The sequence below is a fragment of the Haliotis cracherodii genome, unplaced genomic scaffold (assembly GCF_022045235.1).
Source record: "Haliotis cracherodii isolate W230 unplaced genomic scaffold, xgHalCrac1.p SCAF_1, whole genome shotgun sequence".
Lineage (NCBI taxonomy): Eukaryota > Metazoa > Mollusca > Gastropoda > Lepetellida > Haliotidae > Haliotis > Haliotis cracherodii.
The window spans coordinates 56,957,420-56,975,424 of NW_027266264.1; the positions used below are offsets into that span (position 1 = coordinate 56,957,420).

The 18,005-nt window shown below is 43.4% G+C and overlaps 1 protein-coding gene across 1 annotated transcript; it reads right to left on the reverse strand.

Annotated features, from left to right (window-relative positions):
* Positions 1-15,144: 15,144 nt before the first annotated feature.
* On the reverse strand, positions 15,145-16,035 carry LOC139456370 (putative per-hexamer repeat protein 5). The gene has a single exon (XM_071238027.1). The coding sequence runs from the start codon at positions 16,033-16,035 to the stop codon at positions 15,145-15,147; it is 891 nt and encodes a 296-aa protein (XP_071094128.1).
* Between the last annotated feature and the right edge of the window lie 1,970 nt (positions 16,036-18,005).

The window sequence follows — 18,005 nt, forward strand, 5'->3', positions numbered from 1 at the left end:
AAGGTTCGACTAATAGCTCTGGATGTACGGCGGAGAAGCAAGATTCTACTTTGATTGCTTAAAGTGTAATTGTCAATCTGTACCTAGCGTTTACATCAGGAGACACCGAGGGGATGAAATGACTATATCAAAGTCAACCACATAAAGTAGGAAGGGTTCTGAAGCTTACCTTTCTTTAATTATTGTAATTCATACAACATGGGTTCAAAAACTTTGAATCAAGATTGATGGGTGGTACAAAATGTTAAATATACTATAAATAATTTATTCATAGTATATCTAACATTTGTTTTACCACCACGTTATTATTGTGATTCACACGTTATCACTTGAAAACAACGCACTCAAGCTTCATAACATAGAGATACAATGGGTTAATCTAACTGCCAAAGACACCAGTGAATATATATAACCTTAATGAGAAAGTATAAATGTACAATATGTACATCTGGAATTGGAATACGAGACTTCACTATTGCAACGTCTTCATTGCTGTAGATTTCATTATCGTCAACAACGACTAAAGTAAGAAGCTATATATGGAGAATGTTAATAGATACGTTTCATAAATGTGCTTCTGTATTGTTTGTTTTCTGTTGTTTAACGACGCACTTGACATTCCAGCTATATGACGGCGGATCTCTAAATAATCGAGTCTGGACCAGACAATCCTGTGATTGACATCGTGAACATCGATCTACGCAATTTGGATACGATGACATTCATCAACCAAGCCAGCGAGGTTGACCACCTGGTCCCGTTAGTCCTGTTTTACAACATGCATGGGTTGCTGAAGAACAATTCTAACCCGGATCTTCACCTCTTGCGATCAAACATGGGGTGCCGGGGATACGTTCTTCACCGACTCCCAACGGGGGTTCTGCTTTATACACTGTAGATGGACACATAGGTCAATCTATGTTTGGTATTAAACTTTTAGATGATTGATGGATATAATAATTAGGGGTGGATGGATAGAGGGAAGGGCACAGGGATAGATAGATAGATAGATAGATAGATAGATAGATAGATAGATAGATAGATAGATAGACTTTCAGTAATTAGTAACATATTGTTACAGTTTTTGACCACCATCGGTCCAGACAGTTTCATTTCTTTAAAGCACAGTTAATGTTGATCATAAACTCTTCACAGTTTCATGACCATGCAATGCCCCGTAAAATGACTGTTCGTCAACAGTTAGTAAGTCATGAAAATGTCTATACGTTAGTAACGGCATGCAAAATATAGTTAACGATTGCTGGTGTCACGTCCTGTCTCAGATACCCAGTACATCAAACCGATATATCGATCCCGAGAAGAAGTTAATTAATGCAAATGAAAAACCACGTTTTACTGACTCGGTTAATAACTAATTATTGACCAGATAATATCAGTTACAAGCAGAAATTGCCGGAAACCGACTCGTAAAGCCATTGCCGTAAATTAATTCCGAGTGTTGTAAATTATGGTTACGACACAGTAGGGACTCAGTTGCACGCGACTTTGTGTCTTGGGAAGGAAAAGAAACAAGTTGATGAGGGTTTAGTATTCGCACACCGAATATGTGGTGACTTCCGAATGAGGCTGGTGCCATGTACCACTTGTATGCCACCATTAGAGAGGAAAGGAAAGAGCTCCGTAACAGTTTTTTGCACTGATGTGACGATTCATGGTCTGGTTTCTAATCTTATCATGTCTTTTCCTATTCTTACAAAGAGGAGATGGGGAATATGTTTAAACGCTTCAGCCAATCTCATCGTCAAGATGGGTATCGTTGCCAAGTGCCGTATGGAGAAAATGTATGTTGGATGAGCTCAGTACGACACAACTTATCACATTACACTCCTAAGTTCTATAATTCCCTGGCTCTTATGAGTTATGCTTAAGTTCATATGAAATTGTGAGCATTAAAAGAGATTGTCACCGGATGTCAAAAAGTGTGCTCTTAATGAATAGTGTTCGTTGAAAATAAGAGGGAGGGATTGCTTTAGCACATTTGTTTAATATAATGGAAAATGGTGAAGAGGCCGCTCTTCATGGGGGGAGGGGGTACCAACATGCACATACAATTTTATTATCAGTTATGGGTTATGGGTTTTTGGGGGTGGATAAGGGTGTGTGGATAAATGTTTGTGGCACTGTATGGTAGGAGGTGAATGTGAGTCAGGGGTGGTTTGTGGGTATTGAGTGGTGTTGGTAGGGTAGGTTTTGGGAGTTAGTGATAGTAGGCTGAGATGGGGTGTGTGGATGTGGATGTTTGTGTTGATCAATCAATCAATCAATCAATCACGAAGGCACAACAGCTGAGAAATAGTTAATCTTAGTATTCCTTATTCCAAAACTTCATGTACAAAAGTAATGGACCCTTAAAAAGCTCACCCCAATCACCGCACGTCATGCATAGCCTTGGATTCTACTTTAAAAAAACACAAACTCTTAAAACTATAGATGAGTTCTGGGAAATGACTCAAGGCGTCATAAGATCATCATCAGCTTTCTCCAGATTACTTGCATGTATACGTTAACCATAGGAAGTTAACTAACTCATCTATGACCATCCCTCGAATGTCTCCCCTCACATGTGTGGTCACTGTGGTCATGGATCCCAACAACGCCATGGAAGTGATGTGTCAAGAACTTCACATCGATTTTATCAATGGTTAACCATAAACAAAATTCCATATTTCTCACGCCACTCCACTAAATTGCATATTATTTTATCAACCTCCCCGACTCTGTGATGCTTTTCCTTGACCTTCCGCGATTCTGTCCAACCATCTCCTAGATGAAAAACAACTTAAGAAAAAGACCTTCAATGGCATTTTAACAGCTGTGACCATCATGTTCACAGCTTTGAAAAAAGCACACACCAACAGTTGTGAAATACATATACCCACAGATTAACAACAGGGGATAAATACACATACCTACAGGTTAACAACAGTTGAAGACTCACATATAGCAGCATGTTAATGAAACCACCCATCTTCTAAATTTTAAACAACTGAAAAAAACCTTTCACTGGCATTTTAACAGCTCTGAAAAATGACGGTAAGTGTAAACAGCTTTTGAAAACACATAAACCATCATGTTTACAGCTTTGGAAAAAAGCACACACCAACAGGTTAACACCAGTTGAAAAATACACATACCAACAGGTTAACATCAGTTGAAAATTACACATACCAACAGGTTAACAATTGGGGATAAATACACACACCAACAGGTTAAAACCAGTTGAAAAATACACACACCAACAGGTTACCAACTGTTGAAAAATACACATACCAACAGTTTAACAACTGTTGAAAAATACACATAACCAACAGTTTAACAACTGTTGAAAAATACACATACCAACAGGTTAACACCAGTTGAAAAATACACATACCAACAGGTTACTAACTGTTGAAAAATACACATACCAACAGGTTAACAACTGTTGAAAAATACACATACCAACAGGTTAACACCAGTTGAAAAATACACATACCAACAGGTTACTAACTGTTGAAAAATACACACACCAACAGGTTAACAACTGTTGAAAAATACACATACCAACAGGTTAACAACTGTTGAAAAGTACTCACACCAACAGGTTAACAACTGTTAAACAATACAAATGTCACTGTGTTAACAGCTATTGAAAAAACCCATTAAAAAAACGGGTATGGAAAACATGCACCAGCGACATAACAGCTGTGAAGAAATACACTCTCTTGTCAAGAGCTGAAAAAAACCAACCCACATATAGCAGCATGTTAACGTCAACGAAAAAAAGACATACGCCAACACGATAACAGGTTTGGGGTAAAGACGCATATGAGCTGGTCGAGGGCAAATTGTACACTGACTGGCGTGGAGTAATGATCCGCGTGACATTTGCACTGTGACAGCTGTAGTGGGAAAGGTTATGTCTCTTGATTATCAACAACCGTTCGTGACAGACAGCACGCCTGTACCGACACTTTTCGTCCTCCAAGTATGCACTATCTGATGTAAAATGAGACCAGATCGAACCTAATTACAAGTAATCACATCATCAATGTAACGGGATGGGTCTAACGGGTACACTGTGGTTCTGTACGCCCGCTGTAGCGCCGATGTCCCTCGCTGTGTAGGGCTGCATGTTTCTAATACACTCAGTTTTGGGTAGACCGGGGATGTTTTAGTAACGGCAGCAGTTTTCACACACTTTGATAACAACCAGCCTGGATAACATCGCACAAGATGTAGTCCTACAAGCATGCTGAACACAAATCGGGTTTAGTGGATCGGGACATATTTAAGTAACGGTTGAAATGTTTACACCCTTAGGCGATAACTTCAAATAAAATGTATTAATATTCCTGAAAAAACGTGCTGAATATGTACAAAGTGTAAGAGAATCGGTTGAAATGTTTTTACTCTTATGCGATGACTTCACATATGATGTGTTTCCTATAAAGATGTGCCGAGCATGCCATGGACAGATCCGGGTGGGGTGGGGGTTGGGGTTGGGGATGGGGAGGTGTGTGTCGGTGTGTGTGAAGGGGGGGGGGGGGGGGGGGGGGGAGAGAAGGAGGGGGGGGGGGGGATCGTATGTTCAAGTTCATTTTTCACATGCTGGAATGAGAACCATCCCCTTTCCTCTGGCACATGTGCATGAAATAATTTCTAGGAACATGTCTCAAATCGAAGGCAAGCGCAATACAAAATTTTAATGGGGACGCTTAATATTCCTGGCGAGATTTTGAAGAATATGAAAGCCAGATATCAGTGGCCATCAATGCAGCTGTTACTCTTTAGCGGATGGGACCTGGCCGTATTCCACATCGACTGTATCAACATCTGACGCACGTTGTGTTCGTCCACGGGCAGGTTTCCTCACCAGAGATAAGGTCGAGGCAGCACGCAGTTCCAGTTAGCCCCGTTGCTACCGGTACATGCAATGAATCCCTACTAAACAAATTGGGCGTTAATGGGTATTGGGTGTGAGCGTCCGACAGACAAGTGAGTTCCTCTGTTCTGTAACACTCGCTGCTTGTGATGAGGGCCATGAATATTCACGAGGCGGTCCCACGTGACCTTAATTAGTGAGCATGGAATTACTGCTCAAAGTGCTTTTTGACATTGGATCTCTTCACTAGAAGATTTTCATATCGAGAATACCCTTCATTCTACGGAATTATAAATATTCAACATTTGTAGGTTTATGACTCAGGGACAGAGCTCGAAATCAAATATCGAAATACGTTTAAACAGTAATTATTGTCGAAATATTATATTCATACGAGCGTGACCATACTTTTAACGGATATTTCTGTGTGGTTATGATTAAAGCTTTCTTTTAACATATGGCTTGCAACAAATAGGGGTCAAAAGTGGGATTGCAAGAAGTGTCAACTGAATATATCACTCAACACAATCCGTGGATCCAGTGGGATCGAGTCAAACACAAAAAAGGGGTATCCAAAAACAATATGATATTTCAGCCACGGGGTTGGTATTGGTTGTGATTGGGGTGGGTGTGGGGTGAGGGTGAGGGTGAGGTGGGGGTGGGGGGGGGGGGGTGGGGTGGAGGTGAGAGTGTGTGGAGTGGGTGTGGGGTGAGGGTGAGGGTGAGGTGGGGGTGGGGGGGGGGGGGGATGGAGGTGAGAGTGTGTGTAGTGGGTGTGGGTGAGGGTGAGGGTTAGGGTGTGTGGTGTGTGTGTATGAGGGTGAGGGTTGGGGTTTGGGTTTGGGTGTGGGTGTTGGTGTGGGTGAGGGTGAGGGTGTGTGTCGGGTGGGGGGATGGGTGTGGGTGAGGGTGAGGGTGTGTGTCGGGTGGGGGGATGGGTGAGGGTGAGGGTGTGTGGGGGGATGGGTGTGGGTGTAGGCAAGGGTGAGGGTGTGGGGTGTGGATTAGGTTGAGGGTGTGGGTGGGGTTGGGTTGGGTGAGGGTGAGGGCGAGGGCGACAGTACCTCAGTTGTTTCAACATCTGCCACTATGAAGCAGTGCTAGAGATTTTCTTGCGCTTCTGTGTATAAAACTCCATAAGACTCCGACACCAGATCAGACTTCTGTCAATGATAAAACATGTAAGTAGATATGGTGGATAGGCCTAGTTATCTACAGCAATGTGATGGGCGGACATAGAACACCATTGTTTCATCCAACGTTCGTGATGCATGGGTACACTGTTAACTCCTGGAACACGATACCGATACCTTCAGTTAACATAAAACACCCCGGTTAACTGCGGTACTGCGACATAGGTACGAACTTTATCACATTACCATAATTTCTGTGTCATATTTCTGCCACATACAAAATTTAATATTCACCAAGTTCAAGAACCGATGCATATACATAGCACTGTATTTCGGGTTATCAGTATGTGTGACAATGGCATTAGTTTAAACCGATAACCTCCTCGCTGGTTCCGATTGATCTGACGCCGGGGAGAACTAGTCTCCCCACACGCCCCTTCAACGTCCCCGGCGGCAACTTCAACCTAACGACGTTACGGACGGACGCTGCTCTCTGAATACAAGGAATTGTTATAAATATAGTACATAGAGAGGGACGTTGCTCCTATGACGAACCAGGTTGAGTACTCTGAATATCTACACACATCGCTGTCTGATGTAATAAATAGTTGTTTACCAAGTAAACGACCTGTGCAAGATCGGAAAACAAAGAAAAAGTATAGTTTTGTGGGAATCGCATATTTAGCCGCATGGAGTCGGAGATGGATAGCTGTTACATGAATAGCCAATTAAATTTTGCAAAAACGCCCAAGTCTATTTACGCATTGGAGAATGTGTGTTAAAGTGAATCTAAGACTTTCTCACAGTCCACCATTCACCGCCACCGCTTTGAGCGATATCGAACTGCGCAGTATGCAGTAGGACCAGTACATCGGTAGAGTTCCCGTCCATGCTCAACCGTATTCACGCGTTGTCTCGTAGACTATCGGAGGTAGGGATTGTATTTCTATACCTGTTTAAACAACTCTTTTATGTTTCACAACTTATCATTACTACAGCAAAGTTATTATTAGTTGTTTTTGGTACAAAATTCAATATAAGAGAAGGATATCGTTTCGATGATATATTTCTATCGGGTAAAATATTTGTACTCTCCGAGAAAAGAATATATATATATATATATATATATATATATATATATATATATATATATATATATATATATATATATATATAATAGTTGATAAGTGTCAAAAGCATACATTTTTAAAATTAAAAGTATATATTATGAAAATAAAGTTTTGGATTTCAAATATCAAGCTGGGACTGCACATGTGAGTTTAGGAGTTTGGTTAGCGCTGTTTTGAAAAGTGCATCTGTTATCTCATGGCGTATCCAATTAATGTAACAGATAAGCCCAAACCGACGCATGCTGGGATATGTTGCAAACAAATCAAGGATCATATTTTATCGAATGTTGGATTCGAACCAACGACCAAGGACTCACGACCCGTGAAGCTCCGGGGTTAAATAGGTCTTCAGCAACCCATGCTTGCCGTAATTGGCGACTAACGGGATCGGGTGGTCAAGCTCGATGACCAGGTTGATGCATGTTGGGTGGATCGATGCTCATGATGTCACTAATTTGATTGTCTGGTTCAGACTCGACTATTAGCAGACCGCCGTAATACAGGTGGAATATTGATGACAACAGCGTTAAACAACAAACAAACGGAACAAACACACCAAGGACTCGCTACGGAACGCATATGTGTACAGCGCGTTCCGTTGTTTAAAACCATTGTAACTCGCGTCCATATTATAAATGTTTTCAGTCATACGACACAAACATTCATGACACGTTACATATCAGTTCAGCCAAATAATCAAGAGTAATTCCAGCACGGCATCAAAGACTTTAATTTGTCTTAATAATTTCGGAGATACATAAAGACAATCCTTCAACATTCTGGTGCGTCTGCTCGGGCGCTGGTCCAGCTGAAGGCTCTCTGATATATGGCCGCCCTTGGCAACGTGCTCATCAACATGCAGTCCTTGTCGTCCCGACTCCCAATTGCTCACATCACATAAACACCAGCCCAGAAATCTAAATTTAATCTTATTTCCTAGCGTTTGATGCCAACCAGTCGTCCCCGCAGACTCGACATTGGGCCCAGGGGTAGCCTTACGCCATATAATATACTCCGTCTTAATTGTTGGCATTAAGCTAGGTAAATATTTGCATTTGATGTTGCAACAAGGCGCACCAAAGCCGTCCCTTGTAGGGCGATGAGCTAACAGGATATGGGGTTGGAGGGCAGAGAAATGGTTCCCTTAACAGAAACCCCGTGCACTGACCATGTCCCTATTAGGGGAGATAGCTGTCTGGAGAGGATATGTACTTAAACCCATTTAAAGATTTTTAAACGATTTTTTTATGCTGTTTTGCATTTAAATCCAACGATTTTTATTAAGTCATCGGCGACGCTATATCGTTGAATCACGTCCGCCTGTAAAGTGATCGGGTCTGCGGAGCAGACAAACCGGTGGTTGATAGTGTCCGAGTCATTACATTAACCAGGTCGTATGGAGTATTTGTGTTCATTGATGTCAGTGCTGAATCTAAGTAACTACATGGACCTGCTCGGGACCGTCTTGGCCCAGTGGATAGAGCGTCTGCCTGGAGAGCTGAAAGTCGGTGGTTCGGACCCCAGCCTTGTCAGCAGACGTTAAAAGATGCTACTTGTTGTTTTCCAGCCTGGTGTTCGGTATTATGGTGATACAACAATGACTGATCGCCTTTGTATACTGAGTGGGGTATCCATGTTAAATCAGCGGCATGGTATCTTAGTACAAGCACCCACGAAGGCACACGTCGTTTTATAAATAAATAATCACCTCCTGACAAGTACAGGTATTTTACGCACACACGGACACACGCACACACACACTGGCATGCACGTCACTTCAAAAGTGCAACGCGATATTGTTGGACGCGATATTAAACCTCAGTTCACCTCAGCTGGGCTGTTCGACAGCATGATTTAATGTGTACCGAGTGAGTGAGTGAGTGAGTGAGTGAGATGGATGTGACGCCGCTTCAGACAGTATTTACTGCGATCACGGCGTAGCATAAACCTACGTACACTCTTCCAAAAAAAAAATCCGGTATATAAATTGGATATATGTTATTAGAAAATGTTGGTGGCCTGATATTCGACAAACGGTGCGTCAAAACGCAGCCATTGTCGATTTGCAATGTCGTAAACGGCATTGTTTTCACACTTGTTAAAAAATGTCATGGAGGAAAACATTAAAGCAAAATGCACATGCGCGTTTTGGCATTGTAACTCGTGGTAGTGGCTATAAAAAGGCATGCATGGACCAATAATTTGACATTAAATTGACAACATTTTTCAAGTTCGAAAATGCCGAGACTCAGCGCTGCCGATCGGAACGTCGCCATAGGACGTATCTAAAGAAGGGAATCGCAGTCTACTGTTGCACGCCACTTCAACGTCCACCACAGCACGATTTGCCACCTTTGGGGTCGACACAGAGAATTAAATTCCACTGCAGGCCGTCCGAGAACCGGCCGACCAAGAGTTACCACCCCTGCACCGGATCACTATTCGACTGTTCCACCTACGTCATCGCAATGCCACGGCTACGGAAACTGCAGGACACATCCCTGGTTTGAGGAAGATATCGGACCAGACTGTCAGGAACCATCTTCGCGAGACTGGAATCCGATCCAGAAGACCAATAATTTTCCCTGGTTTGAGGAAGATATCGGACCAGACTGTCAGGAACCATCTTCGCGAGACTGGAATCCGATCCAGAAGACCAATAATTTTCCCTGTTTTGCAACAGATCCATCAACAACGACGCTTCCGGTGGTGCCATACCTTACAGCCTTGGAATTTGAGAAACTGGAGACGAGTGTGGTTTACCGATGAATCACGATTTCTTCTTCACCAACCAAGTCCAGTCCACCCGATCCCGTTAATCGCCTCTTACGACAAACATAGTCGCTTCTTACGGCAAGCATGGATTGCTGATGACCTATTCTACCCCGGATCTTCACGGATCCACAACAAAAATAATATATGTGACTTTTGATTCGAAAATACGATCGTGGCATTTAAGTCACAATTCTGTGCGGCGAGTTTCAGCGCATTATTATTTGATATACAGACCATCGATAGTATAAACTGATGCTACTGGTATTATGCCTCCGATGGTTGATCTTTATTTAAAGGTAGCCGCTGAGCGCCCATTCCAGACGCTGCTTAATTTCAAAACGAGGTTTAAAGTATTTGCAATTGTTAGCGTCATGGGGGTCGGGATGGGTGTGGTTTCTACTCATGCGACCTTGTACGTGATACGCTGAACGATGTCGTGGTAGCTAAGGGGGCTGCCGTCACCTGCAACAACTGATTTCCACTGTGACATGTGGTCATGTGCTCCTTTAGGCATATGATATTTCGTATAATATTGACATATTGATATGAAACAAAATCGTTCTAATCATAACGGCTACGTTATGGATTTTCTAATCATACAGAACGTGTACAGGCAGACGCGTGTTATCTTGTTGTTATGGAGTCCACTGTCTCCGCCAGAACAAGTGTCCATTTTCTCGTCATGCGTCGGCGTATGATCTTATCTTTATCTCGCCTACTTTAGTAAATAGAACACCTTCCCGGTGAGTGGCATGTCTGTGTTTCGATCCCCTGGTTCCGTCATATCATATACGTTAAGAGTGAGTATGGTTTTACGCCGCTTTTAGCAATATTCCAGCAATATCACGGCGGGGGACACCAGAAATGGGCTTCATACATTGTACCCATGTCGGGAATCAAACCCGGGTCTTCGGCGTGACGATCCAACGCTTTAACCACTAGGCTACCCGACCGCCCCTTATAGACGTTAAGAGATGGTACCTATTGTTACCCTGTCTGGCATTCAGCATCAAGGGGCGCAAACAAGCACTGGTCGGCTCGGATTCAGAATACTGTGTCAGAGTGGTGTGACCATGTTTAACTGCAGCGTGGTATCTCAAAGTGCCATAACACCAACAAGAGAACAGAACACACACTTACATGCACGTCGCTGTATAAATGGAGTAATCTTGAACCCCATATAAACTCACTTTTCCTTTGATCTCAAGCGTTTAGCTACATGCTTTCAGCTCCATTGCAGCTATCAGGGCGGGGCACACGAACATATTTCACTGATTGTACCTATGTGTGGAAGGGAACTCGAGTCTTCAGCCGTTCCCTTTATGGTATGTATACCGAAATACAACCATAGGTTTTGTATCAAGAGGTATTGCGGTAAGCCTATGTTAAAGTACGGAAGTACTATCGCCTTAGCTCTAAGATCGCTTTGATGAACGGGGCCTTGGACATTACCACTACAGGTGATTTGTTAATCCGGACACTTGTTAATCCGGACGATTTCAGAATGAGCAGTCCGCATTAACGGGGTTTCACTGCACACGAACCAAAGTACATGTTAAACCATTCTATGTGATAAAAAACATACCATAAATCATGCGTTGATCTCCTGGTATATTATTTGAATAGTTAAACCGATGCCTGATACACTTTAAATTCGCGTTGCTTGTCCTGTATGTAGGAATGAAGACGTAGACGTGTTGAAACGCTCTTGTTGGAGACGAGACTGAATAATTGCCGTAGTTCTTCTCGCTTAGTTCGTGAGTCACACGATGATGATTAGATAAACAGTTTGAAAGTTGATCTGTAACTACACACATGGTATAAGTTTCTGAAATTTTAACGTGATGGATCGATAAACATTCGTCAGTATGATACATAATTACCACAACGGGCCGCATCAGCTGCCAATTAAAAAAAAGATGCTGGATAAAAAACATTCAGAGCGAGGAAGAACTTCGACGTCAAATTAATTTCTCATAAATCTCATACATTTGGTTATGCCTCTGGTTGAGTATCAGTAAATCTGTTTGTACAAACATTTTGCCGAGAAGTCCAAAGACATCGAATATTACAAGGCTAGTAAAATACCGGGCGGAGAGCCCTCTCGTATCATATATCGCTTTGCAGGACTTAGCTCCCAGCACGCGTAGATTTGATGAAATGCAGCGGTCTGAGATGAATCCTTTCTAACCCATGGAGTCCTTTCTGACATTTTTGATCCATCAATTATAAATCAGCCCAAGTTTGATTTGACTTGGGTGCCACATGAAAATTCGCCGAGGAAATTTCTGTAATTTGGTCAGAGTGGTAGAAAGGCCGGAACTGTTGACGTCACATGTGGCTAAAACAAGGGACATTTGATTGGCTGCATGTGATTTACAATTCCAGCGCCTGCCTCCAATATGTGCTCTGAACGCTGGGTTCAACTGAACTGAGGAGATCCAAGATTTTTGATTACTTTTTCGCGTTTCCATGACGCTAGAATTGGTAATACTTTCATGTCGGACTTACTCACCAAGAGAAGAAGGAAACTTTGGGACTGCAACACGTTTGCTTCCAGTTTAATGACATGGGGAACCTTGTTAAGTCACTTCTTAGACTTAAGACAATAAAATCTACAAATGGCCATAAATAGGCGTGAAAATAGAGAATGTATGTGTGGAGAAATAGTTAAGCCATTTCCCTGACTATTAAATGCTTCCTTTATTCATGTGTCGTGACACTAAGAAAGACTTAGCACCGGTTCCAAGTGATTAAACCCCTCCAGGGAACTAGTCAGGCTTCTCGGTGCTTCTTGTTCTGCAAATATCACAACTCCGGCACGTTGGCGCATCCGCACAAGGCCCGGGCGGGATTAATGGTCAAATTTATATGACAATTTGGGTGTCTAGTCAAGCAAATGTTTTGATATATCACTCGATATTATCATTTTTAAACTAAAGATGTGAAATAAATCAACACCTCGCGCTTCGTTTCTTTAAGTAGATAATACAAGTAGCCATTTATGCCATTATCACTTCAGGGTGATGATGCTGCGGAGGTGCATCAGTCAAGGATGGGGGTTGGGATCATCTTCAAGAAGAGATTAACTGGGTCGTTTAAGCATTTAGGAATGTATAATGTAAAAGAAGTAGCTCCAGAACTCCAATTAATAGTTTTATACTCAAGTATTAGAGGAGTTGAATCACTCATTTGAAGAAATGGAGAGAAAACAATTGTTTGGTAAGCTTCACTCTGAAGGAGATGGGGTATGTTCACACAGATCATGGGCGGAAGCTTTCTTTTTCTCTGTACTTTCGTAAGACAAAGGTTTGACGTCCGTCATATGTAAATATCAGAAATCTTTCACGACAAGATTTCAAACATTTCAGTAACTTTAATAATTTTTTTCCATTACCAGAGGGACAAAACGGACCGTTATATTTCCTCGTCCTTTGAAATATAAATCCTATTTAAATATATTGTTACTGTCTTGTATTTACTCACTATCGTGTTTCTTTTCTAAATGGTGTAGACGCTGTGGGGCGAGGTGTGTCATTTGCCCACATGAATTATTCCTCTTTCGTTCGTAGAGATACGACGTCAAATGTATTTTTTTCTAAACGAAAACTCCAAAAAATAAAATGTATTACTTACGAACTTTTCCCTCATTTTGATGAAACAAATTGCTTGGAATAATTCCAGGTTTGAAATGATTGCCTTGTGTGTGCCTCCTCGTTGATATATATGCTAACTGTGACATGTACAAATAATTACATTTCTCTTTATGAAATAGTTACCTTTACTGTTGCGAAAAGCGCCCGTGTGGGATCCCTATGTCGAGGCGACCCTTGTTTTCCCAGCTCTATACCCGTGGTATGGGCTTCCACAAGCGGTAGATTTCCTCTCCTGACATTCCTCCCTCCATTCTTTGTAAATGTCCCACCAGCCTCTCCGTACTTCTATAGTTAATTGTCACACCACCCTCTCCGTACTTATATAGTTAATTGTCACACCAGCCTCTCCGTACTTCTATAGTTATTTGTCCCACCAGCCTCTCCGTACTTCTATAGTTATTTGTCACACCAGCCTCTCCGTACTTCTATAGTTATTTGTCACACCAGCCTCTACGTACTTCTATAGTTATTTGTCACACCAGCCTCACCGTACTTCTATAGTTATTTGTCTCACCACCCTCTCCGTACTTCTATAGTTATTTGTCACACCAGCCTCTCCGTACTTCTATAGGTTTTTGTCTCACCACCCTCTCCGTACTTCTATAGTTATTTGTCCCACCAGCCTCTCCGTACTTCTATAGTTATTCGTCCCACCACCCTCTCCGTACTTCTATAGTTATTTGTCACACCAGCCTCTCCGTACTTCTATAGTTATTTGTCTCACCACCCTCTCCGTACTTCTATAGTTATTTGCCACACCCTCATAATACTTTACTGATGTCCCATCACCTCATCATACTTCTGTAGCTATATGTCCCAACATCCTCTCCATATTTATGTAGTTAAATGTCCCAACACCTCTCCATACTTTTATAGCTGTATGTCCCAACATGCTATGCATATTTCTATGGTTATATGTCCCAACACCCTCATAATACTTTGTAGAATTGTGTCTCAACACCCTCATCATATTGTATAGTTGTCTGTCCCAACACCCTCTCCATACTGCAGTAACCATATGTTTCAAAAGTCTCTTCATACCTCTGTAGTTAAGCGTGCCAACACCCTCTCCATACTGCAGTAACCATATGTCCCAAAAGTCTCTCCATACCTCTGTAGTTAAGCGTGCCAACACCCTCTCCATACTGCAGTAACCATATGTCCCAAAAGTCTCTCCATACCTCTGTAGTTAAGCGTGCCAACACCCTCTCCGTACTGCAGTAACCATATGTCCCAAAAGTCTCTCCATACCTCTGTAGTTAAGTGTCCCAACTCCCTCTCCATATGTTTAGAGTTACACATCCCAACACCTCTTCATATTTCTATAGCTATATGTCCCAACTCCCTCTCCATACGTTAAGAGTTACATATCCAAACACCTCTTCATATTTCTATAGCTATATGTCCCAACTCCCTCTCCATACGTTTAGAATTACATATCCCGACTCCCTCTCCATACGTTTACAGTACTGTTACATATCCAAACACCTCTTCATATTTCTATAGCTACTCCCTCTCCATATGGTTATAGTTACATATCCCAGCACCCTATCCATACCTTTATATTAACATATCCCAACGTATGTACATGTGTGTCCCAACACCGTCTTTGTGCGTTCCCCCTCCCCCAACACCGTCTCTGTGCGTTCCCCCTCCCCCAACACCGTCTCTGTGCGTTCCCCCTCCCCCAACACCGTCTCTGTGCGTTCCCCCTCCCCCAACACCGACTCTGTGCGTTCCCTCTCCCCCAACACCGTCTCTGTGCGTTCCCCCTCCCCCAACACCGTCTCTGTGCGTTCCCCCTCCCCCAACACCGTCTCTGTGCGTTCCCCCTCCCCCAACACCGTCTCTGAGCGTTCCCCCTCCCCCAACACCGCCTCTGTGCGTTCCCCCTCCCCCAACACCGTCCCTGTGCGTTCCCCCTCCCCCAACACCGCCTCTGTGCGCCCCCCCTCCCCCAACACCGTCTCTGTGCGTTCCCCCTCCCCCAACACCGTCTCTGAGCGTTCCCCCTCCCCCAACACCGCCTCTGTGCGTTCCCCCTCCCCCAACACCGTCCCTGTGCGTTCCCCCTCCCCCAACACCGTCCCTGTGCGCCCCCCCTCCCCAACACCGTCTCTGTGCGTCCCCCCCCCCCCGACTACGTCTCTGTGCGTTCCCCCTCCCCCAACACCGTCTCTGTGCGTCCCCCCTCCCCCGACTACGTCTCTGTGCGTTCCCCCTCCCACAACACCGTCTCTGTGCGTTCCCCCTCCCCAAACATCGTCTCTTTGCGTTTCCCCTCCCCCAACACCGCCTCTGTGCGTTCCCCCTCCCCCAACACCGCCTCTGTGCGTTCCCCCTCCCCCAACACCGTCTCTGTGCGTTCCCCCTCCCCCAACACCGCCTCTGTGCTCGAGTGACCGCAGAATTTCTGCAACACCGAGGTCATGTTTCCTCTTGAGAATAATTAACATATCGATGTTGTGTTGACAGAACGATACAGAAACCTTCACGCATGTTCACAAACGCCACGACAAAGGAGGTATGGGGAAGTGTCCGGTTTAAAGAGTGTCCAGTATTCACAAAAGTTAATTGATCAGTGACCCTCAATATTGGATAGGAAGCAACAACACCCTCATGCACAGGTTCGATTTCCATTTGCCATGGAGTGTGGAGAAGTCTAGTGGCTCTTTAGCCAAGAGTGGATGAGTAAATTTTGCCTACCGGACATTAGGCCAGAGAGTTTTGAACCACGGTATTGGAGGATCTCCGTGACTCAGAGAACAGTCATATTGAACTTAATACTTATAAGCATCAGTTTTTTTGTCAACTGGATCGCTCCGTATCTGTTACGGCGACCCCGTGTCTTGCGAATGCCTGGGATCCAAGATGGCGGCGATAGAAGTGTACTTAGATTCATCATTCAAGCCTATCAAGCTACTAAAGCGGTTCTATCGAGGAAAGTCCTTTCAAGTCAACACGAAAATGGTGCCAAATGTTGGAGGCTGCCTTATTTGCCATTCCCCGCATGGCCGCGTGTTTACTGATGTTATTACAGAATCAGAAAGTTAATGATCGCTAACCAAGACTCCTCTCTGTTCTTTCCCATCGCGCATGTCAAACAGTAGGTCACGTGACTAACACAAGTGTTTCTGGGTGAGATTGTGTTCGGTGCGCTAGTCTAACGTGTTGCAGCGAAATCAATGATTTTGCGACGAGTGGGTAAAATTAAAACTATGAAACATAAAAGCTTCTTAATCGCTCTATAGTTCGCTGATTTAGGTTTTATGAGATATGTGAAGGATTAGCTGCCCTTGGGGTCAGCGGGGATCACAGCGCATGCGCACAGTGCCAGTTATGAAACTCGGGACATTGATTTTGGATAATTTGAGTCCCCATCCAAGGAAGCTGATTAACAAGCAGCCTAAGAAATGACTGTGATATTTACATGCGTAACTGCAGGTTGAGCCCGCATATTGTGTGATATGCATTAGCAATTTACAGCACTAATTAGGCGTACTGACTCCCGCCAAATGGCTATAAATCTACAGATTTTGTTAAGTTTTCTTGTCGGAAATCATACGCTACTGTATTATTGGTTGTGATACATATGTCTTTAATAAAGTATTGTCATCCCGCCATTGTTTTATAATATATATCCCAGACTGTAGGTACATTATTTAAGTGGTTGCAGTGATGGAGCGCAAGGGTAGCTGGAGAGAACCGAGTACTATACTGTACGGTGTTTTGCCCTGTCGGGACAACTGTAACAGAATAACTCCTTCACATACACCGGGGAACATACTGATGGAAGTGACATGGTCATTTGATACGTTAACTCCTTCACATACACCGGGGAACAAACTGATGGAAGTGACATGGTCATTTGATACGTTAACTCCTTCACATACACCGGGGAACAAACTGATGGAAGTGACATGGGCATTTGATACGTTAACTCCTTCACATACACCGGGGAACAAACTGATGGAAGTGACATGGTCATTTGATACGTTAACTCCTTCACATACACCGGGGAACAAACTGATGGAAGTGACATGGTCATTTGATACGTTAACTCCTTCACATACACCCGGGAACAAACTGATGGAAGTGACATGGTCATTTGATACGTTAACTCCTTCACATACACCCGGGAACAAACTGATGGAAGTGACATGGTCATTTGATACGTTAACTCCTTCACATACACCGGGGAACAAACTGATGGAAGTGACATGGTCATTTGATACGTTAACTCCTTCACATACACCGGGGAACATACTGATGGAAGTGACATGGTCATTTGATACGTTAACTCCTTCACATACACCGGGGAACAAACTGATGGAAGTGACATGGTCATTTGATACGTTAACTCCTTCACATACACCCGGGAACAAACTGATGGAAGTGACATGGTCATTTGATACGTTAACTCCTT